General features: G+C 45.9%; 1 protein-coding gene across 5 annotated transcripts in view; it reads left to right on the forward strand.

The window, feature by feature from the left end:
* The window catches only part of LOC149871028 (septin-11), a 120319-nt gene that overhangs the window by 62816 nt on the left and 30080 nt on the right, over window positions 1-27423 (forward strand). For all 5 annotated transcript variants that reach the window (XM_090032017.1, XM_090032018.1, XM_090032023.1 and 2 more), the window contains exons 2-3: window positions 4687-4801; window positions 19705-19900. In XM_090032017.1, coding sequence (XP_089888143.1) covers window positions 4687-4801; window positions 19705-19900 — 311 coding nt within the window. The remainder of the gene's footprint in view (window positions 1-4686; window positions 4802-19704; window positions 19901-27423) is intronic.

Raw genomic sequence — 27423 nt, forward strand, 5'->3', positions numbered from 1 at the left:
GTCCACAGTGCCTGCTTCCCCCTGTGCTGCCTGTACTATGCTCCAAGCACCTGGCCTTGGCAGTCCTGTGCTGCCCCCACCTGGGTAGGGTGGGGCATCTGTCTGCCTGAGCCATGGCCAGGCCTTCCTTCCTTGGCCTGGGCCTGGGTTTCCCCTGCTCTGGGACCATCGGGGAGGCTTGAGCCCCCCAGCCCTGGTGGCTGCTGCCTCCCTCTGCTGGATACTGCCCTGAATCAGCAGGCCTGAGCTGCGGTGCATAGCAGTGGGAGACATTGGTGGCAAGGCACACACCTTCCTTTTTCCTTTTTTTCCTTTCTCTTTCACTCTTTCTGTTTTTTCTCTTTTTTTTTTCCTCTCTCTTCTCTCATCACAACAAAAAGAATATACAACAACAAAGGTAGTATACGAAGTTTTATTTATTGACACCAGGTTTAGAATTTTTAGAAAACCTGGCGTTTACCATTTTGAAAAAAAGGAGCAATTATGATTAATTATATTAATATGCCATGCATCCTGCCATGTCTTCCCTGCCCCGGTTTTGTTTTTCTGGCATGCCAGCACTCCAGCACCTTGCAAGGTAGACATTGCGGTTTTTTCCAACACTTCGGTAGCCAAAAACGTTGCCTACCCCGGTCTAAATTCTTTCTGCTTTTCCACTGTCCTTCTCCATTTAAAGTGCAGGAAAAATACGATCCCAGGTAAGGAGAAAGTGTCTCCAGGTGCTGCATCATACAGTCTCACTTGTCCAGGGATGCTCATATTCAGAAGTACCATTAGCTTTCTGCTGGCATTTTGCCAACTTGTAATGCATAGAAATGCATATGGTGAGATTATGTTCCAAAATGCCTAAGTGGACTTAGGTGCCTAAGAGCAATTCTGTTCCACTTTGTTCAAGTCCCTGGAAACTGATTAATGCATCCATTTTTATAACATATTGTAAGCAGCCGTGGGGTGCACTTGCACAGCTGGCATTTTTTCTGAAGCATGTCTGGCCAGGCACCTTTGCCACTGGGCACTTTTGTTCCAGCTGCCTGGAGTCCAACCGTTGGTGTAGTATACCCAGCCCTAATGATGATTCTGGCGATCTCCCTGTGGTCTTGCAGCAAATGGGAGGATGAAATGCAGTCTTTGGCTTGATCCTTATTTATTTAATTTTTTGGCTCAGAGAGACTGTCTAGGTGCCAAAGAGCCTGATTTAGTGCTTGCTGAATCTGTGGAAAGTCTCCCATTGACTTTGGTAGCCTTTAAATCAGGTATAATTTTGTCTAGTAGTTCCTACACAAATATCTGGTATTAGAAAATTTTGAGGTCTGAGTTTTATAGGACTTTTAAGTTCTATGTGTTATAGAGCTTATAAAATTTGAGGTCTTCACTTTTATAGCCTCTTGTAGAAAAAGGAGGTGTGTGGAATGACTGCTGCTCTTCTACATTTTCTGTCTGTATTCAAGGCATTTATGTAAAATATGCTTTGCCAGAAGAGATAACCAACACATCTGACTTTATAGACTAACCCACAAGCTATTGTACAGCTGTTGTGGAAAACTCTAAATATAATATTGGATTTGCTTCAAACCACCATCCTCTAAAGGTCTCTGCTGCTGTAACCAGCCCCGTTTTTGTCTCTCTGTTCAGGGTGCCTGGCCAGACTCACTGAGACCAAGGGGTGGGGAGGGAACAACTGGTCAACCATCCCTTGGCATAAGCAAAGCTGAATGAAGAACTGACAGCTCTCCAGATAGGGGACAGTACTTTCCTGATGAGACTTCAGAACTTGAGATGTGCTGTGAAATGGAAAATGTGTCGGGGGGGAATGATTTCCTTGCTTTCTCACCTTATGTAGGATGTGGGTAATGCCAAGCTATTCATTGTATCGCTCTCATGCACTTGCTCTTGCATGCTTCCTTTCGCCATTGACAGATGCTGCAAAAGACTTTGAAAGCTGCAAGGGATTTAGTTGATTTGTGGGGTACTGTTTAAGCAGATGGTTGGCAACTTTACCTGATTGCAGACTGGAGTGACCCAAATAGGGTCTGAGTTGTGCTGGCACTAGGACCTAGCTGCCGCCCTTCCTCCACCCTACCATGTTGCAGGTTTCCCTCGCTTTATGCTAAACATGCGTTCCTGGAAAACTGCACATAATTCGAATTTGCGTAAAGGGAACTTGCTTTACAATGTAACAAATAGGGATATGTTCCACGACCTCGACTGTACTGACCCCCAGACCCATTTTTACCACTTTTACAAGACAATTTTGATACTCACCAACAGCAGACAGTCCACACAAGCACAGGGCACTATCATAGGATGGCAGCTACAGAAATGAGTGTTGCAGACAACAAGGGAGGAGCACAGATCCAGACTATATTTTGGTGTGCTTCACTCCCACAGTGCACCACAGAAAGCAGCTGACTGCAGGCTTTTACCACACCAATCACATAAGAGTGAATTTACCTCGCACACAATGAATTTTTGGTATAAAAAGGATCATTGCTTAAGAGTGAATTTGCACATACTGAACCCACATAAAGCGAGGGGAAACCTGTACAAGGAGGTGTCCTGCCACTGCTGCTGCTTTTCTGCACTGTGGGGCTACTGGTTTCCCACTGCACCATAAGAAGCTCCCTGCCATCAAAGACCAAGCTTCACAGATCACATTCAACCTATGGGTTCTATGTTGTCAACCCCTGGTTTAAGTAATGTGAGTTATACCATGACGTGATTATAGGCAAACACTCAAAGACATAAGCATAAACTAGCCTATTTGCTCTTTATGCTGCTATATTGATCACCAGGTTCATAGTTTTTTCTCATTCATATATGCTTAACCATGAACTTCATGGTGGGAGACTAGGCAACCTCTGCCAGACCTTCTGTTTCTCACTAATTTGCAGCAAGGTGTTCCCTGTGGGCTTCATCTCCTGTTCAAACTCCTTCACTCTCCTGTTAGGGGGCATCTGTAAATGATCATTTCTGTTGCTACAGTGGAGTCTTCAAAAGCCTTTTTTCAGTGACAAATTAGGATAGCAGGTCTGGCTCTCCACTTGCCTGTACTGGTTTAAATCAGGAATGCAGGCCTCCTCGACTTGCGACATTTTGAGTTACAATGTTTTGCACTTACAGTGTTTATAAATTGACACCCTGTGTCAACTTTATGGTGTCAGTTTTGACTTTACAACCCTTGATCTGATGCGATGCCATGCCAGCGGACAGGTTCGCTGTGTCACTCATCTCTGTGGAGAACATTAGTCCAAAATTCCTTGAACACTTTCTTTAAAGAAAACAGACAAGACTCCAGAAAAACCTGCAGCCAAGACTCCTGAGAAGACTCCAGGCAAGAACCTTTCAAAAAGTCCAACCAAGACCCTTTCAAAGAGTCCAGCAAAGTCATCTCAAATAAGTCCTTCCAAATCAATATGATTGCTATTTACAATATAAATACATTAATGTAGCTATGTTACTCATCTATAATTGATCAAGTACAAAATTCTGGGATATTTTTGGTGAAAATAAGGTATCGGGCCTTGGTTCAGGATCAACCCTACATTTATAACGTTGTTTCTTATGAGAAAATAGGTTCCGAGTTACAACATTTTGACTTAAGACACGGTTTTCAGGAACCAATTGTGTCATAGGTCTGAGGACTGCCTGTAATGTAATGGAAGTCAAAATTCCAAGGAGCCAGTTGGGATACAGTATGAGTACTAACAGCAACCTTTGTCATGAGGACGCATCCTGTATTTGAAGGGCTGCTAAGTTGCAATAGCGTAGAAGTTCCCTTGCACACCTGAAGGAATGTTCTGCACAACAGTTGCACCGCAGCATCTGATCCTTCTGGACCACCAGTGCTGTAGGGTAGTGATGAATCAGGCCAAACAGCCTGATCTCCTTGGTACATCACGTGGTGATATGACAAGGAGGGTCACTAGACGGGGCTAGATTTATAGCATGATGTGACATGGATGGGGCACGACTGCTTTGTGCTTGATGTTATGCAGGACTTAATAGTCTGATGCTCCTATGTCTGTACAAGATGAGTTATGAGGCATCTGAAGCTCTTGCCTAGCACTCTGGTTTCAGTGCCAGTATGTTCAAACCCCCAGTCACACATTGAAGAAATAGGCTTTGGAAACCTTTGCTTTTTGGTTTGGGGTTGTTGCCAGATGCCTTTGAGTTGGCTGCAGAGAGTTGGGTAGAGCATGTACAAGGAAGACATGAAGACTTGGGAGTAAACTAGACCAGATTTGTAGATCGTTAAAAATCTGCTGTATGGACCTCATTTTGCCCACAGGTGGGGTCATGGTAGTACTAAGATGGTGATGCTGGGAATACTGAGGCAGGAGCCTGAAGGTGGGGACCTTGGGGCAGCCACACATGAGCATTATGCTAGAGGAAAAAATACATTGCCTCCAGAGGAAGGTATCTGGGTTACAACTGGGGTAAAACTTCTCAGGTAGGAGTAGATTTAACTTTAGGCTTACCCACATGCATGCTCTGCAGTCCCTGAACTTTCTTCCCCGCCTTGGAGCATTTGGGTTTTCCTGTCCAGATGTCTATGGCCATATGTTGTGGAAGATCTGTTGAGAGACTATTATCCACTCCTCTGAAAGCCTAGTATTTCTATATCTTTCACGGAGATAAATCACTCTACTGTATCTTAATTACACCTATTTCTGCTTGGAATTTCAGAATGATGACCTTCGAAACCTGTCCCTGTCTGGTCATGTTGGCTTTGACAGTCTTCCAGATCAGCTGGTCAACAAGTCAACGTCACAAGGCTTTTGCTTCAACATACTATGTGTTGGTAAGTTAATCTGCCCTGATGAGCAAAATGGCTTTTCAATTCGTGTGTGTTTTAAAGTGCTTCAGGGATTAACAGAAGGAGATCTGGAACAGCTGAATGTCTTGTTTTCCTATTATTCTTGAAAGTTGAAAGTCTCTGGATTAGGGTCAGAGTGGAGAACAATAAGGGTGATGTTGTGGTAGAGGTCTGCTATAGACCTCCAGTCCAGGAAGTGGTGAAAGCTTTCTTTAGACGGTTAGTAGAAGTTTCCTGATCACAGGCCCTGGTTCTCATGGGGGATTTCAATCACCCTGACATCTGCTGGGAGAGCAATACAGCAGTGCACAGGCAATCAAGGAAGTTTGTTGACAAACAACTAGGGCAGGAGTATAAGAGTATTGCTTGGGTATGCAAGGATGAAGTCAGGAAGGCCAAAGTACAATTGGAGTTGCAGCTAGCAAGGGACATGAAGGGTAACAAGAACTGTTTCTACAAGTATATTGGTAACGAGGAAGATCAGGGAAAGTGCAGGTCACTTACTGAATGAGGGAGGCAATCTAGTGACAGAGAATGCAGAAAAGGCTAAAATTATGCCTTTTTCACCTCAGTTTTCACAGGCAAAGTCAGCTCCCAGGCTGTTACACCTGGCAGCACAGTTTGGGGAAGAAGTGGGCAGCCAACTGGGAAAAGAAGAGGTTAGGGCTGTGGCAGCCCAGTAGAGGGTGCTTCTGTGCTGAGCCTCCCATCTCACTACACCTGACCACCTTCCAGGTTCCAAGTGCCTCCCTGGGGGCACCTCACATCTGGCTACCCCCCTTCCTGGAGCACACCCGCTAGCCTGGTGGTAGAGCTGCTACCACCCATGGATGGGCTTGATTCTGGCACTGCACCCCCTGGGAAACACAGGCCTAGTAGCACTTGAGGGTACTTGACTCACTTCAAGAACTTGGGGTGCTTCCCTCCGTAAGAAGCACAAGTAGTGGTCTCCCTTATTCATCTGAACCAAGAGGACCCCAAGGCATAATCTAGACCCACTCCTAATAAGTCTCCCAAGCTAGGTACAAAGGAGAACTTTATTGGTTACAAGGAGTAGGGTTGGAATAGGGTACAGCATTGAATAGTATCAGAAAAATCCCACAGAGCAAACAGGGTGCCTGGGGTAGCCTTTGATCACATATCTGCGTTACTGCAAGCTGTATATTTAGTTAGATCTCAAGTAGCTTACTCGCAAGTATCATCCAGAGGCAGGTAGAGATTCCCTCTGGAGGCAAGCAGTTCCTTGATCATGAGTTTTGAGAGAGAGAGAGCAAGTCTCATATGGTTGAGCTCTTCTCTCTCTGTCTGAGTTTTCCTGATGGCTGCTGCCCCTCTTTCTGGGTAGCCCTTAACTTATAGCCCTTATGACCTCATTTGCCTGGTCCAATGGAGGCCAGCACCTGTTGGCTGTCAGCCAACCAATTTGAAATGCATCACTGGTTGCTGGGCAAACTGTCAGTCTCTAGACCACCAGGGTGCCCAAGCCCCTCACCCAGGTATGTGATGCCAGTCACGTAGGCATAGAAAGCAGGTTTCCCCCCTCCCTCAGGTATATATCCAGCTCAGGTTACCTAAAGAGAGATAGGATAAGGTGTGTATCCTCTGCTGGGCCCAAATTGTCACAGAGCAGAGTTTTTGGGGAGAAACAGAGGTGGCCTTCTGCCACAAGAGCAGGGGTGGGTAGAATATAGCTTGTGGGCCAGATCTGGCCCGTGGCAGGTCTTTCTCCAGGCTGCAGCAGGTCCCTCAGTCCTGCTTGGCCCAGGCACTGTCCAGTGGTGGCTTGTCCTGCTGCCCCCTGGGCACACAGCAGGGAGTGGGGCAGGGGTGAATGATTTGCCCCTGCCCCTACCCCACTGCCTCCTGCACTGTGGGGGGGGTGTCTCGATCTCCCCCCACCAATCCCAGGTAAAGAAGGAAACTTTCCTACGTACTGGGCTGGCTGTGATCCTGGCTGCACAGGGTATCTGAGTGTGACCCCCCCCCCCCCCCCCCCGAAACCGCAGCAGCCTGCGGCTGGGCTGCCCTGTGGCCATACCTGCTGCCCCCCTAAGCTTGGGGGGACTGAGCCCAGTTATTCCCACTCCTCCCCAACCTATGGCCCTGACCCCAGGTGCCCTGTGCCTGCTCTGGGCTCACCCACCCAGGCTCAGCAACACCAGTGTGGGATAGAAGCTGCTGCTCAGCTTGGGGTAAATGCAGCCCCTCTCCCTCACAACTACCGGCATTTCCTGTTGTAGCCTCCTGGAGCCCACGCTGGGCTGCCCAGTATCTACACCATGTCACTGCTGCCTCTGGGCTGCCTGGTGGGGCAACAGTGGCAGTGCAGAGCAGACACAGGGCAGCCCAGCACAGCGCAGGCTCCAGGAGGCTATACCAGAAAGTGCTGGCAGCAGCGATGGGGAGGGATTGCATTTCCCCCAGTGCTGAGCAACAGCTTGTGTCCCACACTGCTGCTGCTGGGCCTCGGTGAGAGAGCCCAGAGCAGGCATGTGGGGTTGGGGCTGTTCAGGGGACAACAAGACGTGCGCCATGAGCGGGTGGTGTGGAGTGGGGCAGGTCCACGCTGTGCTTGGGTTCCAGTTGATCCACTCCGGGAGTGAGTCCGGAGCAGGTGTGGGCTGTGCGCTGTTGGCAGCGGCATGGAGGCACTGCAGCGCATGTGGGGTTCAGGCCATTGTGGGACAGGGACTGAATGGCTCGGGTGCATGTGCGGGGGCTCCCATGCACACCTCCATACCTGCAGACCTCACAATCACACCCTCCCACACACACCCACCTGGCACGGGGGGGAGCCCTGAACACACCCCACCACACACATGCATCCCTCCACATGCACCCCCAGCCACCCTCTGCCTCCCCAGAACCCCCCACAAACCCCATACCTACCCACATACACACACATGCATGCAGACCCACACTTACAGCTCCCCCAGAATGCCCATACCCACCCTTACTCTCCATCCCCCCACAACGTACAAGAGTAAGAGTTCATTTGAGCTATTATGCAATCACTTCTTTATACACAACAAAATGCACACAAACCAGGCCAAAAATATATTTTAAAATAAAATTAAAATATGCTATTGTCAGTGTTTTGATTTTTAGTGTATAATTTGTTGGGTTCTTTTTCGGGTTCCAAGATGGCAAACCCCCTTCCCAAAAAGAGTACTTCTGGCAGCAAGGAGAGTGACTTTCAATGGCAAAGGTCAAGGGTTAGGACACGGGACTTCTGGTCCCAAGATGGCAACTAGAGGGTATGTTGTATTCAAAATGTCATCTCAAATAATCTATAGCTCAATGTATGGTTGGCAGCTGATATCAAGTGGAATGCTTCAGGGGTCATTTGTGGGGCTTGTTCAATATTTTCATCAATGACCTGGAAGGTGGCATAGAGTGTGCACCCTCACTGCAAGTTTGCAGATGACACCAAGCTGTGTGGGGTAGTAGATGCACTGAACAATGTGGCTAGGATTCAGAGTGACTTCAAGAAATTGGAGGCTTGGACCAAAAGAAATCTCATGAGGTTCAATAAGGACAAGTGCAAAGTCTGCACTTAGGACAGAACAATCCCATGCACCACTACAGACTGGGGGCTGACTGGCTGGGCAGCAGCTCTGCAGAAAAGGACCTGTGGACAATAAGCTGAGTATGAGCCCGCAGCATGCCCTTGTTGCCAAGAAGGCTAATGACATACTGGGCTGCATTGGTAGGAGTGTTGCTAGCAAATCAAGGCAGGTGATTCTTCCGCTCTTTTCAGCACTGGTGAAAGCCACATTTGGAGTATTGTGTTCAGTTTTGGGCCCCCACTACAGAAAGGATGTGGACAAATTGGAGAGACCAGTGGAGAGCAACAAAAAGGGTGAGGGGGCTGGGGCACATGACTTCTGAGGAGAGGCTTAGAGAACTCAGTTTATTTAATTTAAAAGAGGGAAGTGCAAGCGGGAATTTAGTAGCAGTTTTCAACTACCTGATGGGTAGTTCAAAAAAGGATGGAGCAAGACTATTTTCAGTGGTAGCAGTTGATCGAACAAGGAGCAGTAGTCTCTATTTGCAGCTAGGGAAGTTTAGGTTAGATATTAGGAAAAACTCTCTTTCTAGGATGGTAATAAAACACTGGAATAGGTTACCCAAGGAGGTTGTAGACTCTCCATCCTTGGAGGATTTTAAGACCTGGTTAGGCACAGCCTTGGCTGCGTGATCTAGTTGGGAATGTTCCTGCTTTGAGTTTGTGGTTGGGCTAGATAACCTCCTAAGGTCCCTTCCAACCCTGATTTTCTATGATTTTATTCTGTTCACTGTCTAGAGCTGGTCCAAAGCAAGAAGGGGGGTGGGAAATAGCTATTTTAAATTCTCCGCACCTAAATTTAAAATGCCTGTAGCTCATTGAAAAAATAAAGGAAGAATTTTGTCATTTTGGGGTTTGGTTTTTTTTCAAATCACAAATTTTAATAATTTCCTGAAATGTGAACAAGTTGAAATAAAATGGGATCCACTGTACAGTCAGTCTTCTAGGAGGAATCACTTGATTTGTTAAGAATGCATCTTAGCAGCTTTTCTGTACTGTATCTAATCTGGGTATGGCTAATTTGTCATCTCTTCACTTCTCAGTTTTGCTTCTTTCAAAACTATTCATAATTGAAACTCAGATTTCCTTTAGGAGTTGTACCAAATGGAAAAAAAACAACCCCAAAATCACCAAACATATATGTTAGCCAGAAAGAAATGTATGTTGTTTAAAATGTCATCTCAACTAAGCATTGAAGATGCACTCTGCATAAACAAAATAGCTGATCTTTCCTCTTAGCCTGGCAAAACCTTCCACAAGGCATCTAATGCCATTGCTCAGAAGTTTAACTAAAATGTGTGCTGTTTTCTAATTTAAATCCACTCTAAGTACAGGAGGAAACCCAAACCTAAGCCCTCTGACTAATTGGCTTTTCATAGCATGTTCAGGGTACTCCTTGCAGTGTAGTTTTAGCTATCTGTAATCCACATCTGGGTAAAAGGACTAGATTCTTTTCAAGGCATTGTTTATTTAAGAGCAGGGTTGCCAACCCTCCAGGGTTCCCCAGGAGTTTCCTGGAATTGCATATAAATCTCTAGGAGACTGCTGAGGGTCACCTAGGAGACAAATGATAAAACATTCATTAAAATAAATATTAAATATTGAATCCAATTTATACAGTAGTTCAATGGGTTTTTAAAATATATAGTAATGTACATTTACCTTCCTGATGTCAAGTCTACACACAGTAATTAATGCCATTACATCACATGATGAAACCTCCCAAAATAAATTCAGAGTTAGCAACCCTAGAGCTAGATAAGAAAATAGTCCTATTTTGTACCACCTCAGAGCATCTGGCACTCGCATGACTCCCTTAGCAACATAAAATAGTTTAAGATTTAGCAGGAAACCTCCTGATTAGCAAGCCACTCTATAATCAAAATAGTATAAATTAGCTGCTTCTTTCTCCTGCAGTAAATATTCGTAGCCTAACATGCCTCACTCTCTTTGTTAGCAAATTATGCTGTGCTTTTTTTCTTTCAAAACATGCTAATCAACTTTTTTAGCTCCAGATTGAAATTTCACACATGCTGTCATTGTCCAAAGGGAAGAGGAAAAAAAACTTGGAGTCTTTTGAGGTGCAGACAATGACATCTGTGGCATGATCAGTGGGGATTCTGGTTTTCCCTGATAATTTTTTCCCCTGCAAATTCTCTAATTAAAACTCCCAAAAACTGTGATTAAAATAAAAGGCCACTATGTATATGTTGATATCAATTGAACACAATTGATTTCTTGATATATTTACAATTTTACATCAGCACACAGCCATCCCCACCACCATCCTGTGCCACGTGGCACCTATGGCTGCCACCACACTGCCACTGCTGCCTGTGCAAGTCCCTCTGCCCCTCCAGCCACCATTCCTCGCCGCCACTGCAGTCAGCCATGGAGCTGTGCAGCCGGCAGCATGCAAGCCGCCTCCTCCTCCTCCCCCTCCCCCTCCCCCAGGCAGGCGGCTCGTATGTGGCCCGCACACTGTGGTTGCCACTGCACTGTTGCTGCTGCACCCTGTGCCACTTGCCCACAAAGCCATGCAGGTGGCTGCAGGATGGTAGTGCAGGGTGCAGTGACAGAGTTGCTGTGGTGGCCTCTGCGGGCAAACTCTGTCAGGCCAGCCGGCAAATGTGTGGCCGGTAGAGTTGCACTATGCCCTCACCCCCTGGCCCTGCTCCTGGAGGTGGGCTCAGAGGCACATGCCCTCCCCTTCTTGATCTACCCCCCCAGCACCTTCCCTTTCCCCCGCCCTGCCCTGCCCCCCTACACACACTTACCTGCTGGGGTGGGTGTCAGTGTCTGAGTGTGCCTCTGTGTCTGCATGTCCGTGTCTGTCTGTGGGTCTGGGGGGCTGTTGTAAGGGACATAGGTAAGCAGCAGCTGCCACTGCGCCAGCGGTGACAGCCGCTGTGTACAAAACCTCCTGCTGCTGCGGCGGAGCCATGCTTGGAGCTGTGTGGCTGGCCGCTGGGTGGCTGTGGTAATGTAGTGGCAGCCATGTCTGCTGTGGGGATGGCTGTGTGCCACCTGGCCGCCGTCACGCTGCTGCCCTGCAGCTGGACACGGCTTTGTGGAGGCGTAGGGAGGTTTTGTAGGCAGCAGCTGGCACGGCACTACAGGTAAGCAGCAGCAGCAGCCACATGCAAGCTGCCCCCCAGACACCATCCCTTTCTGCCACTGCAGAGCCAGCCATGGAGCTGTGCAGCTGGTTGCATGCCAGCCTCCTCCCCCTCCCCTGGGCAGGCGGCTACGTGGCATGTGTGCAGCCCGCACATGGCAGGCACCACCACACTGTACCCTGCATCACTTGCCCACAAAGCCCCCTGCAGATGGGCACCCCTGCCCTCACCCCTGGCCCTGCTCCCAGCTGTGGTGTGCTGCTTGAGGCTGGCAGCACCCCCCTGCTCCCTCAGTCCCCAACCATCTTCCCCAACCCTGCCCCACAGCCCCACTTACCTCCTATGCTCCAGAGGCAAAGGGCGAGTTGGAGCCTGAGCCTGGCCTTGGCTGCCTCAGAGGCTCAAGCCCCACTCTCCCCCTTCTCCCCCTCCAGGCAGGGCTGGGGGTTTCCCGCTCTTTCTGCAATCAGCTCTTGCAGGCTGGAGCTGTGCCAGCCTGCAAGAGCTCTTTGCAGAAGTGGAGAATCCATGGATTTCTCTGCTAAAAAGGGAAATCTGTGTTTTCTTCATTTTTCCGTGGGAAACGAAAGCCCGGATCCCTGGTAATTGGGTCTGTTATCTCTCACCTCCATATACTGCTGTCAATAAGGATGCTATCTCTGAAGACAACAGACTCTCCCTTTGCCTGAAGAAGGATGTTTGTGCCCAAAAGCTTGCAAACAATAATGTTTCCAACTACAGTAAAAGCTCCATTAACTAGCACCTAACAAGCCGGCATGTTCTATTAACCAGCGTGCCAGCTTGTAAGGTAAAGTGAAACCAGAAGTTCCCACTGTGGCACTTCTGATTTTGCCAAGCCCCCATGGCCTGGGGCAAAGTAGCTTGCCCTGCTGAGCCCCCATGGCCTGGGGCATAGCAGGCTACATGGGGTCCACCTCCCTGTCCCTCAGGGCCTGCAGGGCCCGTGGGAGGGTCAGCAGTGCCCCAGACGCGGCGGGAGAAGCAGTGGCCCAAATAGGCAAAAGACGCCTGTTCAGGCCTCTCAGGTAACCAGCATATTTTGTTATCTGGCACCCCCCATTCTCCATGGGTTCTGGATAACAAAGCTTTTACTGTATTTAGTTGGTTTAATAAAATATATCACATCTACCCAAAGAACCTCGTCTGCCTATGATCTCTGGAGATACAAATCCACAGTTTGAGAATTGAAACAGCATCACAGAGATGCTTAATGGGACCTTCTAGACTGAGCACTGAATCCCACTGGGTAGAGTGGTTTTCTTTAATCTTTACTAGTAGAGGAGGTTCTGGGAACCCCATTAGATTGGGCTCCTAATATAGTCCATGGCCTGTTGTGACCTACTTATAAAACTTCTAAAAAGGTTATATGAATAAATTGTCTCAAATAGTATATAATTAGAAGTTATAATCCCTATTCCATGATGATATCTTTGATCTTTAACATATCTTAAATTAAAACTATCTTTATATGTTTTTTTGTTTTGTTTTTTTAAGAAAAAGAATCTTAAAAAGAAAATAAGATTAAATTTTAAAAATCTTATTAAAAAATAATTGTTGATTTCTTATCTGCCCTGCTGCTGGGGCCCTGCAGCAGCATATTGTGGCCCCAGGCCCCAAACCCCATGCCTGGCTAGGCACTGCCCAGCTGGGCAGCAGCCTCAACTCTACCCAACTCCCTACCTTCTTCCCTCCCTCCCTAGGGGGGTCTCAATCCCCCTCTCCCCTCCCCACCCCATCTCCCCTGACTTACGTGTGGGAGTTGCTTTTCAGGCTGCCTGGTGGCCATGAGCCCATACATGCACATGGTGCCCTCTGTCTGATTGCCCTCTTCCTGCTCCCCCCACAGCCCCTTGCAGGCTGGAATTCTGCCAGCATGCAGAGAGCTTGTTGAAAAACTGCAAAATCTGTGGGTTTCTCCATTAAAATGAGAGCTGCATTTTCATCGGGTAAAGGGGGAAATCCTTGTTTTTTCTCCATTTTTTGTGGAAAACAGGAAAACTGTTAATGATCAACTCCTTGAAAATGCTCTAAAACTATGCATAAACAGAAAAGCACGGCTGCAGAGCTCTTTGATTCTGTGACAAATTAACCCTCATTGTATGAGGGTTCAAATGAAGACACTCCAAAGTGGAGCACCTTCATTTATTTCTGTCTGCTTGCTGTAGCACATCCTGGCCCAGCAGCTGTCTCTGGATGGATGGGGAAGAAGGCAGGTGACAGAGGTCTGGTCTGGGGTTTTCTCAGCCCCACTGGAGTTGGACAAGGTGGATTGGAGCCCCTCACCTTGAGACATGAGCAACGCATGCCCCCAGAGGCTGGGGGCGCATAGTGGCTGCTTGCAGGCAGTGGTGGCAGGAGCATGGTGGCGGCTAGCGGCAAGCAGGGAGCTCCCACAGGTAGCTGTGGCGCTGTTGTGGGGTGGGGGGGTGAACGCCAACTGGTGGTCGGCGACCATCTGCAGATTCAGGTTATGAAGTGAAATCATTGGGGAGGGAAGGGAAACAAGATTTTAGCCTTGTATATATCGGCGGGGGGTGCGGAACACACATACGTACATCAGGCTTAAAATTTCAAATATACATATATTTTCTAAGCATTCATAGCATTACAAGATGTTATGCATGTATTGTGTTTGTGTGTGCGTGCACTAATGTGTGTGTTGCGTGTGTGTGTAATATACTTTTTGAAGCATCCTAGTGATGTATGGCACAGTATGTATACAATCTTGCAACACTAAGAATGCTTTGAAAAGCTGTAATCAGTATTTATAATCCTATTGGTTAGGGGTCTTTTTAAAATAAATCACTGATGCCTCAGTCTAGGGGTTGGCTTTTTGGCATTCATGAAGGTTTGGATACTGCATGTTAGTGTAACTTTTTTCTGTCTTTGTGTAACTCAGCAAGGATCAACACTTACTGGTATATTCTATAAGTTGATATGAGAAAAGAAGGAATTGTAGTAGTGTTCTGATAAGTGAATGACAATATTGTAAAAACGAATGAATGCCTTTTTCAAAAGTAGACTGGAAGTGTATGATTAGGGACAAGGGGTTAAACTACAAAGCCAACCTTACTCAAACTGGAACTGTTAGGGTCAGAATTGAACCCAGACTGGGGCAAGTCTAAGTTTTGCATGTCAGCAAAGACAGCAAAGTCCCACCGCTCACGCAGGTTTCTAACCTGTGTACAGGACCTCCACCTGACGCAGGAGGTACATGGTCCCACTAGGGGGAATGCCTTACTGGATCTGGTATTGGCAACGGGGGATGACATAGTAGGGGACCTACAGATCAGTAGCCATCTGGGGGACAGTGATCACCTAAAAGTACAATTCAACATAAGGCGTCGAGTGGGTAAGGTAACCAGTAGGGTGAACGTGCTGGACTTTAAGAAAGCTGATTTCAGCAAACTCAGGCGATTAGTGAAGGATGCACTGCAGAGTAGTAGTTTTGAAATGATGGGAGCCCAAGAAGGGTGGCTGTGCCTTAAGGAAGCTATCCTTCGAGCACAAAGCGAGACGATCCCCGTGCGAGGTAAAAGAGGGAAAGGGGCCAGGAGGCTTCCCTAGCTGACCAGAGAAATCCAGGGCAGACTAAGGGCCAAAAGGGGAGCACATAAAAAGTGGAAACAGGGAGAGATCACCAAAGAGGAATATACCTCTTCTGCTCGTGCTTGTAGGGAGGCAGTTAGACAGGCCAAAGCTACCATGGAGCTGAGGATGGCAACCCAAGTAAAAGACAATAAGAAATTGTTTTTTAGATATATAGGGAGTAAAAGGAAGGCCCAGGGAGGAATAGGACCCCTGCTAAATGGGCAGAAACAATTGGTGATGGACAGAGGGGACAAGGCTGAACTCCTCAACGAGTTCTTCGCCTCAGTGTTCCTAAGCGAGAGGCATGACAAGTCTCTCACTGGGAGTGTAGGGAGGCAGCAGCAAGGCACCAGACTTCCATGCGTGGACCCTGAGGTGGTGCAGGGTCACTTGGAAGAACTGGATGCCTTTAAGTCGGCAGGCCCGGATGAGCTCCATCCGAGGGTACTGAAGGCACTGGCCGACATCATTGCAGAGCCACTGGCGGGAATATTTGAACGCTCGTGGCGCATGGGTCAAGTCCCGGAGGACTGGAAAAGGGCCAATGTGGTTCCCATTTTCAAGAAGGGGAGGAAGGAGGACCCGGGTAACTATAGGCCAGTCAGTCTCACCTCCATCCTTGGCAAAATCTTTGAGAAAATCATCAAGGCTCACATTTGTGAGAGCCCGGCAGGACAAATTATGCTGAGGGGAAACCAGCACGGGTTCGTGGCAGGTAGATCGTGCCTGACCAATCTAGTCTCTTTTTATGACCAGGTCACAAAACGCCTCGACGCAGGAGGAGGGGTGGATGTCGTATACTTGGACTTCAGGAAGGCCTTTGATACGGTATCCCACCCCATACTGGTGAACAAGTTAAGGGGCTGTGACTTGGATTACTGCACAGTCCGGTGGGTGGAGAATTGGCTGGAGGGTCGCACCCAGAGAGTTGTGGTGGATGGGTCGGTTTCGACCTGGAAGAGTGTGGGCAGTGGGGTCCCGCAGGGCTCGGTGCTTGGACCGATACTCTTTAATGTCTTCATCAACGACTTGGACGAGGGGGTGAAATGTACTCTGTCCAAGTTTGCAGATAACACTAAGCTATGGGGCGAAGTGGACACGCCGGAGGGCAGGGAACAGCTGCAAGCAGACCTGGACAGGTTAGACAAGTGGGCAGAAAACAACAGAATGCAGTTCAACAAGGAGAAATGCAAAGTGCTGCATCTAGGGAGGAAAAATGTCCAGCACACCTACAGCCTAGAAAATTACCTGCTGGGTGGCACGGAAGTGGAAAGGGATCTTGGAGTCCTAGTAGACTCCAAGATGAACATGAGTCGGCAGCGTGACGAAACCATCAGAAAAGCCAATGGCACTTTATCGTGCATCAGCAGATGCATGACAAATAGGTCCAAGGAGGTGATACTTCCCCTCTATCAGGCGCTGGTCAGACCGCAGCTGGAGTACTGCGTGCAATTCTGGGCGCCGCACTTCAAGAAGGATGCGGATAACCTGGAGAGGGTCCAGAGAAGGGCCACTCGTATGGTTAAGGGCCTGCAGGCCAAGCCCTACGAGGAGAGATTAGAGAAACTGGACCTTTTCAGCCTCCGCAAGAGAAGGTTGAGAGGCGACCTGGTGGCTGCCTATAAGTTCGTCAGGGGGGCACAGAAGGGAATTGGTGAGTATTTATTCACCAAGGTGCCCCCGGGGGTTACAAGAAATAATGGCCACAAGCTAGAGGAGAGCAGATTTAGATTGGATATTAGGAGGAACTTCTTCACAGTTCGAGTGGCCAAGGTCTGGAACGGGCTCCCAAGGGAGGTGGTGCTCTCCCCTACCCGGGGGTATTCAAGAGAAGGTTGGATGTGTATCTAGCTGGGGTAATGTAGGCCCAGCACTCTTTCCTACTTATGCAGGGGGTCGGACTCGATGATCTATTGAGGTCCCTTCCGACCCTAGCATCTATGAATCTATGTCGGATATCTATCGCTTCCTGTCTGGGAGCTTACCGACTTCAAAGACCCACCTTTTGGTCAACAGGATACTTTAAGGAATAGACCCTGACGTCAGTGAAGATGTTAGCATGCACAATAAACATGTTTTAAAGGCCTCTAGCAAAACCAGGGAAAGCCATGTTTGGCATTCCTGTCATTTCTGTAGGGTTTTTTTTAAATAGGTGTATGTGAAGGGGAAAGCTTTTCAAAAGCTTTTTTGTTCTCCTTTTATACATCATAAGTTGAAAAAGTACAAGGACAATATTTTAAACTTTTTTATAATACTTTGTAAGTTACCCATCTATTTTCTCCTATCTGTATCTATAACATGGCCTTTTTATTAAAGCCCTAATTCTGCAGCTGCCGCTACACAGACCTTCAGTGTAAGTGGAGTACCACTAACTTTAAGAAACCTAATGGTTGATTTCTGTGGGCATCTGTCTACTGCAGGGGTGGGCAAAGTGTGGCCCGTGGGCTGGATCTGGCCTGCCAGGACATTCTATCCAGCCTGTGGGGCACCTAAACATTTTACAAAAGTAATATTTATCTGCTCCTGGCTGTCTGTCAAAGATGACAGGAGCCAGAAGCAGTAGGACCCAGGGGAAGCCAACAGGACTCGGGAGCAAGGCCAGCCCCACCACACCTCACCTCCCTGCCCCCCCAGCTGGAAGCCTCAGCCTGGGCCAGCTTTCACTGCTTCCCTGTGTGGCTGCTTTAGCACCCTGTGGCCCCAGGGTGCATTGCTGGACTGTGGGAGCACGGGGTTGGCAACAGACCTGGAGTTCTGCTAGCAGGGCTCAGACTTTATGCATTGCTAGACTGACAACAGCTGCCACACATCCTCTCTGCCAGCAGTGGTTCCCCATCTCCACCCAGCAGAGTAAGAGTTCTGCTGCAAGGAAAAATATGAAAGGCCTGGAGGTAAATAGAAATGGGGATCAAATGTGACATGGGTTTTCTAAAGAGAGATTGTGCCAGACTAGCTGCTGTTTTTCTTTGCTGGGAGAGCTGATTTTTTAAAAACTAGACTGACTGCATTTCTCTTTTTCTCTGGACTTCAGCAAGCCCCTTGGGAAATTTAAATTAGCTGGAGAAGACAGACAGTGCAAGAACTGTAGTCGGTTCTTACCCTTTTATTAAAGTGGAGAGACCAGTGGGCTGTGCTGTAAGGGGAACTTTCTGGCTTGAGAGAGAGAGGTTACTGGATTAGTCACAAAATGTTTATGAGTCATCAATGTTAAGTGGCCCTTAAAATGTTAAATTTGATTCCAGGGTGCATCTTTTGAAGCATTTTCCACAGAATATTAATGACTGTGTACAAATGCCTGGAAGTGACCTTATCTGGAATGTCAGTCTGGCCACCTACAATCAAGAAACATGAATCCTAGTTAGAGTAAGGGGGCACAAGGATGATCAAGGAGAAAGAAGCATCTTGTGAAAGGAGACTGGAAAGCTTGGCTTATTTAGTCGAGCCAAAAAAAGGCTGAGATGAGATATGATTGCTGTCTATAAATACATCAGGAAGGTAGACACCAGAGAAGGGGAAAAGCCAGTGAAGGTAAAGGAAAGTGTCAGCATAAAAATAAATGGATATAAATTCACAAATAAATTCTAGGCTAGAAATTAGAAGGTTCCTGAGCATCAGAGGAGTAAGATTCTGGATCAGCCCCCCACTCTAAGAGTATTTAGGACAAACAGCTTTTAAAATGGAGCTTGAAGTTTTCACCGAGATTGTTTGTCATGGTGATCTATGACAGCAGGAGAACTGGGCTCAGTGGCCAAAGAGGCTCCTCTGCCTTGTCCTACATCCCTCCTATATTCCCTTTTATCCTTGCTGCATGAAGATGATGGCGTGGAGTGACAGCCCTAGAATTTGCAAGACTAACGAGGCACTAATTTGAACTGATTTAATTTGAACAAATTACTTCACTCATGTTTCTAATTCCACCCAAGATGAGCAAAGTTGGGAGGTGGGGGAAAAAAAACCCTAAAAAACAGAATTTGTCACATGTTAACTTGGATTTTTAACCTTTGCCTTTCTTTCAATGTGGACAATAGAAATAATTCAAGTAATTTTATTTGTCAGTTTACTTTTGAGTTCATTGTTGGCAACTGAATTCAATTTAAGCACCCAGCCCCCACTCCTGCTCTCCAAGTAGTATTAAAATAGACTGGCTCTCCACCTCAAGGGCTGGAGATTAGTGTTTTTCAGCTCTGGAAGTACTTTTGTGACATTTTATATAACAGACTTGTCTGCGATTCCAACCCCTGTGTGCCTGGATGTTTGGTGTGAGTTTCCTTTAACCAGAGGATGTATTTAATTCCTTGGTGAGTGTGTTAACAGGTCAAACAGGGAACAGGAGGGGACAAGGAAACAAGCTTATTAAACTCAAACTCCTGTTTAGCTCTGGAGGTTCATCCTCTCATCTGTCAGCTAAGATGATGGTGAGCTTTTAAGATACCAGTTCCAATGAGGCTGTCTACTGGCTGTCTTGAGCCCCACCCCTCGGGTTTTCAGTGCTTTAGAAATAACAATGATTAGCTGTTCTAAAGAAACCATCAGAGAGATTGACGGGGGAGGAATGATTACTCACTCTAATACAATGTCTGTCTGTCCAGGTGAAACTGGCATTGGCAAGTCAACGTTAATGGACACTCTGTTTAACACAACATTTGAAAGTGAGCCAGCCACCCACAATGAGCCCGGAGTGAGGTTGAAAGCACGAAGTTATGAACTCCAGGAGAGCAATGTCCGTCTGAAGCTGACCATTGTTGACACAGTTGGATTTGGAGATCAAATTAACAAAGATGACAGGTAAATTGCTTTTCCCCTTGGAAGGGATGGGTTGTTTGCACTGTCTTGTTTTCAGATCTGAATGAGCTTGAGCCTATGCTGGTGTAGTTAGTGAAGTCAGGATTAGTGGCCTGCTGCTCAGTAATGCTGCATCATCCGGTGTCTAGAATACTGGACAGGGGCTCTGAGACCCTGGGTTGTAGTCCCAGCCCTGGCTGCTAAGATACTGTGTGACCTAACTGGCCTTTTCTCTGCCTTCACACCCTTTCTCTCTTATTTAGACTGTAGACTTCATAGAGCAAAGGTGGTCCCTTAATATGGGCATGTGCCTAATGCAATAGAACCCTGATTGTAACTGGAGCTTCAAGGCATGTTAGCATAGTAGAAATACCGTAGTAATGACACTGTTAGCTTGTGGAGGCTGACGTTTTCCCAGAACAATAGAATGGTTTTTTATCCTGCTGGTTTTTGCAGATGAATTTAACACGTGCAGTTCAGCTCGGCGTAAGTGAATTTTGTTTCATCCAAACTTGATACTGTTTTTTGTTTTGTTTGTTTTTTAATTTTACCAAATAATATCACTAAATTATCAGTTGATTTGCAGGCCCAAAGCACAGTTTTGGCATATTCCATAATGGATAGCTAAGTTATCCTGTGAGACAGCCGGGTATTGCTTCTGTTTGATGACTGGGGAAGCTGAGGCACAGAACAATGTGATTTGTCTACTGTCATCCAAATCAGTACCAACCTGTGACTAGAATTTGGGTTGCCTTGATTTTGTGCTTATTCCTCCAGGCCTCAGTGTTTTAAAACTGAGTTACTTTTGCTCATGGAAGCAAGATAAATATTTTTAACAGGCATGTATATTTGGTATGGTTTTTGATTTGCAAAAACACATTGTGATCCCCTATATGGGTCACAGTGTCATTCATTGATGTATGTCAGAGGTGTATCCTCTGATATCTCCAAACCAATCATGATGGGAGTCAGGAAGCAGAAGGGTGACCAGATAGATCACTCTAGATATACCCAGTTCGATACTCTTTCTGTACAGAATCCACTCCTGCCACTGTTGGAGACAAGATACTAGGCTAGATGAACCATTGGTTGGACCCAGTATTAGTTGGACTTCTTATGTTCTTATGCTGTAAGGCAATGATGGTGTGTGCTGTGAGGTATCCTTTCCCATCCCAAATGAGAACACCGTATGTGTGTTTCAGCATTCCTTAGTCAGTATTCATAGGGTGCCCAGATCTGCTATTCTATACAGACATTCCCACCACGTTGCTGCCCCTCTCTCAGGCCCCATGGGTCCCCAGGGGCAGGGTGGGGGGAGTCACGCAGCCTGCTATGTCCCGGGCTGTGGGGGCTTGGCAGCACAAGCTGCTTTTCCCTGGGCCCTGGGGACTCTGCGAAACTGGGAGCCATGGTGGGCACTTCCAGTTTCACTTTTCCCTCATGTGCCGGTTAACAGACCATGCTGACTTGTAAGGTGCCAGATAACTCAGCATTTACTGTATTGGACAAGCTTGGCCGTTTCAAAGTTGTAATTAATGTTTTTCAGGTGATTATCCCTAGGAGATGTGTGGGAGAGTACATATATGTTTTATTGATTTGTAAACAGGAGGGTAAATACACTTGCATAATAATCCAAACCAAAAATCAAGTTATGAATTCACGTAATTGGCTGTCCAGGTTAAATCAAAACCAAAGCTAAAATTCTTATTTCATCTCAGGACTGCAAGTGAAAGCAAAACTAAAACTCTGATTAATTTTTCTTTCACTTTCAGTTCAGCAAACACACAGAGCGGTGTTTCATTTCTTTTCTTGAGTTGGGGAAGTTGGAAGTGTTTGCATAAAATCTGTTAGATTTTTTAGTGCTTTTGATTTGAAGTAGTCATAATAATGCCTAATCAGAAAAAAAACTAGTGTGTGGCATCATTATAGTGAAGTTCAAGCCACTGAAGGAAGGAAGAAGCTTGGTAGATGTAAATATTGCATGCAGGAGTATGCTAACAATGCAGCAAGAATGAAGAAACATTTAATAACATATAGAAACTGTCCTAAAAGAGTATAAGCCATATACAGAAATTTAATGCAACGAAGTGGCGGAACAACATAATCTGAGAAAAGTCTACTTCAGGAATCCTATGCAAGTAAACAAATTAATATGTTAAATAACACTCAGTATAGACTAGCATCTATATTGTTTTAAAACAGTATAATTTTAAAAGTTGTTAATGCAACTCTGGGCTATTTATTTATTTATTTAAAATATTTGTATCCTGCTTTTTTGCTTGCACTAAGCACCCAAAGTGGCTTAGGCTTAACGATATATATTTTTAAAACTACATAATAGATAAATAGTTAACTATTTCAACCCAGCAGAGCGAGCGTAGTCCTCTGGCTGATGGCAGAAGCCAGACTATGCTTCCCTTTGGCTCTGCAGTCCCAGGGTAGCTGAGCAGCAGGTTCATCAGCAGTGTTCTTTCTAGCAGGGAGTGGGGAAGCAAGCTCCCTGTCACTTCTCCTTCTCTGTCTGATGGAGGAGATCAGACTAGAATAGGCTAAAATAAAAATATTTCCCCCCCTTTTGTTGCAGGAACTTGGTAGCTCAAGTGAAATAGCAGATTTGCAAAAAATGGAAAATGAAAATGTTGAACTGCCAGGTCTGAGGGAGGAAGAAGCAGGATCCTCACTTTCAAGATTACTGTCACCATATATACGATCCACCATGAGTAGCTGTTCAAGACAGTCAAACTTGTTATCAAGCTTTGTGGACAACATGTCAAAAGAAGATCAAGAAAACGCAGATGAGACATTAGCTTGAGCTATATATGCAAGTAGGATATCTCTTTCCATAACTGAATATCAGTGTGGAAGGAACATTACAAACTAATTCGCCCATCATATAAGTGACTGCCATATTATTGCTTATCAGATTCTCTCTTGGATAGAAAGTATGGCACAGTTCAAATAATGGTTATTCAAAGGATTGGTCAAGCAGAATCACTGACTCTGATGTCAGACGGATAGACTGATATATAAGGAATTCCTTTATTAAACATTGTTAGCAACACCTGAACCAATATTCTGAAAGGAATTGCTACCAAATCTTCTCGTCATACAGGTGAATACATAGCCAAATTACTGAGTGAAGAGATTGAAAGTGCAGGTCCTCCAGGGTACAAGCCCTTGTAACTGATAATGCAAGTAACATGAAAGCTGCATGGCAAATATTCATAGTTTCATAGATGCTTGGGGCGGAAGGGACCTCAGTAGATCATCGAGTCCAACCCCCTGCCCTGGGCAGAAAAGAGCGCTGGGGTTAGATGAGCCCAGCCAGGTGCATGTCTAGCCCCTTCTTAAAGAACCCCAAGGTAGGGGAGAGCACCTTCCTTGGCAGCCCATTCCAGATTCTGGCAGCTTATAAAGAAGTTCTTCTTGATGTCTAACCTAAATCTGCTCTCCATCAGTTTGTGGCCTGGTAAACAGGGTGGCCTGGTAAACGGAGCATCTCCTATTCCTTGCTGCCCCCCACTTCTCCCAATGAATTTATAAGCAGCCACAAGATCACCTCTCTGCCTTCTCTTGCGGAAGCTGAAGAGATCTAGGTCCCTCAATCTGTCCTTGTAGGTCTTTGCCTGCAGGCCCATAACTATACATGTGGACCTGCTGTGGACCCTCTTGAAGTTGTCCACATCCCTCTTGAAGCCCCAAACTGGATGTAGTACTCCAAGTGCGACCTGACCAATGCTGCATAGAGGGGAAGTATCACCTCCCTGGACCTGTTTGTCATGCACCTGCTAATGCATGATGAAATGCAGTTAGCTTTACTGAGCATTTCATCACATTGATAACTCATGTTCATCTCAGTGTCAGCAATGACCCTGAGATCCCTTTCCACTGCTATGCTGGTAAGAAGCTCCTCCCCCAGCCTGTAAGTGTGTTGGAGAGTTCTTCTTCCTAGGTACAGCACTTTGCACTTGTCTTTGTTGAACTGCGTCTTATTCTGTTCTGCCCACTTTTCCAACCTGTCCAGATCCACCTGCATTCGTGCCTTACCCTCTGGTGCATTAACTTTACCCCATAATTTGGTATCATTCGCGAATTTGGACAGAAGTGCTTTCCACGCCCTCATCCAGGTCACAGATAAAGACATTGAACAGCACTGGTCCAAGGACTGAGCCTTATGGGACTCCGCTGCTTATATCCTTCCAGGTTGAAACTGACCCAGCCACCACCACTCTCTGGGTGTGACCCCTAAGCCAATTTGTCACCCACCTGACTGTGTAAACGTCTATGTCACAGACTGTCAGTTAATTTATGAGAATAGGATGATACCATATCGAAGGCTTTCTTAAAATCCAGGTAAATTACATCTACTTCGTCTCCTGTGTCTAAGCATTTTGTGACCTGGTCATAAAAAGAAATGAGGGTAGTCAGGTGGGATCTATTTGCTATGAATCCATGCTGGTTGCCCTTCAGCATTATTTTTCTGGCTGGACTCCCACAAATGTGATCCTTAATAATTCTTTCAAAAAAGGCAAAGTATCCTCATTTAATAGTATTTGGCTGTCTTGCTCATGGGTTGAATCTTCTGGCAAAGAGGACAGTAAGTATGAATAGAGTGAAGACAATATTGGCAAACTGCAAAGCAATTGTGAAGGTACTCAACAATCATCATGTTGCTAATCAGACTTTGAAGAAATTACAGAAAGAGAAGCAGGGGGAGGAAGGTGCACTTTTATTGCCAGGAGAAACTAGATGGGTCTTGGCTACAAAGTGTTTACATAGTTTGCTATGTACAAATAACTGTTTGCAGTGTGTTTCAATAGATGATGCAATATCCCAGATTATTCCCGTGAACATTTGGAAGCAGATTCTCAGCAACCTTGTATTCTGGGTTAGAGTTCAAGGAGCATTCAATTTGCTACTACCAATTTCATTGGCTATCAAGAAACTTGAAGGAGATGCACCAAGCCTTCGAAATATTCCAGAGATATTCAGACAACTGAATGAAAATCTAATTGAGCTTTTGCCTTTTTCACCTGTATCCAAAAAAGAAGTAAAACAAATGTTTGCTAAGAGATCTGAGTTTTGCTCTCATCCATTTAATGTGGCAGCAAACCTTTGGGATCCTCAACACAGAGGACAACATTTATCATAAGATGAATTATCTACTGCTCTCAATACAATTGTAGAAGGAGCTAAGAATGTCCCCAACATCAGCAAAATAACTCTGATGACAGACAATGCCAAGTACTGCGCAAAAGAAATACTTTGGAGCAAAGACATCATTTGGTGGGCATCAGAGAATATGTCTCCTCTCCCATTGTGGAAGGGATACTGTAACACCCGACTGTTGTCCAGGATTGCTCTAAGGATCCTAAGCATCCCACCAACAGCAGCTTCCTGTGAACAGAACTGGAAAACTTTCAGCTCAATCAAGACAAAAAAGAGGAATAGACTAGTAAATGAACACAACGTTAAACAAGTTTCTATTTCTCAAAATCCTTTGCTTCTGGAGAACCAGTCAGAAGCACAGTTAGTGAAGAAGATGCAGTGTGATGATAAGTTGCCCTTGCCCATAGACTCATTGGTAAAACCATCCTTTAGCAAAAGAGAATGTGGTTCAAATAGTTCTGAATCAGATTTGCCTCAATCTGATTCTGAAATGGCACTAATAAGTAGTACAAGTGATTCTACAGATAGTGGAACTGGAGGTGCCGCAGTGACCTCAGTGTAAGAGAGTCCAACTCTGTTGAAGTAGATGAGTGGACCAGTGGTCTCCAAAGTGGGGTGCGCAAGACGATCCATTGGGGTGTGGGAAGAAAATATTAGAACTTCTATTTATATTTATATAAATATACATATACTGGGGATGCGTGCTCAGAAATTTTTTACTGATAGGGGTGTGTGATCAAAGAAGTTTGGAGGCCGCTGGAGTAGACAACCATGGGATATCATCCACTGTTCTTTAGGCATGCCAAAGTTAGCGTGTCAACAGTTTTCAGGGCCTTTGAGTTTTTTTCCTTAAATTTAAACAAGCAAAGTAAGGGAAGTATATGGTATTGTATATTTCTTTACATTTTTACAAGTATTCCAATAAAAATAATTTCTTTCCACATAAAACTTTGGATTTGTTTGAATATAACATTTAAACCACATTAAGTGTGCTGTACTTAATTTTTTTTCCTAATCAAATATTTTAAGTTCAAATACTTGGGGCTATTGGGACATAAAATTAACATGAGGGTACATTTTTAGTTTTGTTTACTAACTGTAAGTCAAATAAACATGCTAAATCAGATCACGCTCTATTTAGGGCATTGGAAAATTTTCTGGACAATTTTTCAATTAAAAATTTTCTGGAAAACCCACATCTCTGGTAGCTCTGGGCTTGAATCAATACCATATGCTCTCAAGCTCTAAGGAAGGCAGGTTTGAAAAGGAGATGTTCATAATGTGAACGCTGTGCTGCTTGTTATTGCTGGGTTACTTTGCATCCAGTGTATTCAGCAGACAACAAGAGCTGATAGCATTGTTCCAGGAGTCCCTCACACTTTTAATTCCAGAGTTGCAATACAAAGGCAGCCACATGGTATAGCAGAGGCTATGAAAACCATTATTCCAATTATGTTAGCACAATGGCAGACTTGTCACCAACGACTATGGCATCTGGGGGCTATCTGTACTTCCAGATCAGACGTCCAGCTCATTTTGATGACTCCTTTGTGCATGTGTCTTCTCCCATGTCACGTTAAGGTAGGCTGTCTCAGACGCTCTTGCAATGTGCTATTGTTCTTCTTGAATCGTGTGTCAGATCAGGCAGAGTTTCCAGGGGGATGGAGACTAGACTGTATCAAGGATCTGTAAAGCAAGATCTTTTTCTATGCCTGTTTTTCCTTTAGCCTTTTGGATCTCCATCACAGTGCACCTTCTGTATGTGGACAATATATAGCTCAGGTCATATTCTGCCCTAATCTGCACCCTGCAGGTAAAGCCAAGAAGAACTTGGTGTTCAGCATATCCAAACTTGAGCTACTGGAGGTAGCTATTGAACAGCTATACTGTCATCTGAAGTCAGGGTGTGGAAGTGTTTCCCCTGCTCTGAACTTCAATGCACAGCACACTTCTAATCACCTGGTCCAAAAGGAGTGGAGGACCTGAAAATGCCTTGTTAGTCCTCCTCTTGCCTGACAGTGGTTGTCCTGGAGATTGTCAGGCAAGTCAGCTAGTAATAGCTCAGTCTTTGGGGTTCCTCTTTCTCCCCAGATAGATTTCTTGCTCCAGAGGCTGAAGGAGGCATGGCAATACGGCAGGATAGCAACCAAATTTCAGTGTTCCTGTGTTTTAACTTATTGGATCAGGGGTGTCAAACTTGTCTATGCCCCCAGGCCGAATCCAGAACCGGCAGTGGCAGGGTGAGTAGCTTACCTCAAGGTTTCCTCAAAGGGGCTGTAATGGGGAACTTGGTAGTGGACTCTACCTCCGTATTCCCGGCCCCTCTAGGAGCCCTGCAGGCTAGTTGACAAAAGAGC

The sequence above is a fragment of the Crocodylus siamensis genome, chromosome 2 (assembly GCF_052110815.1).
Source record: "Crocodylus siamensis isolate JL-2025a chromosome 2, ASM5211081v1, whole genome shotgun sequence".
Lineage (NCBI taxonomy): Eukaryota > Metazoa > Chordata > Crocodylia > Crocodylidae > Crocodylus > Crocodylus siamensis.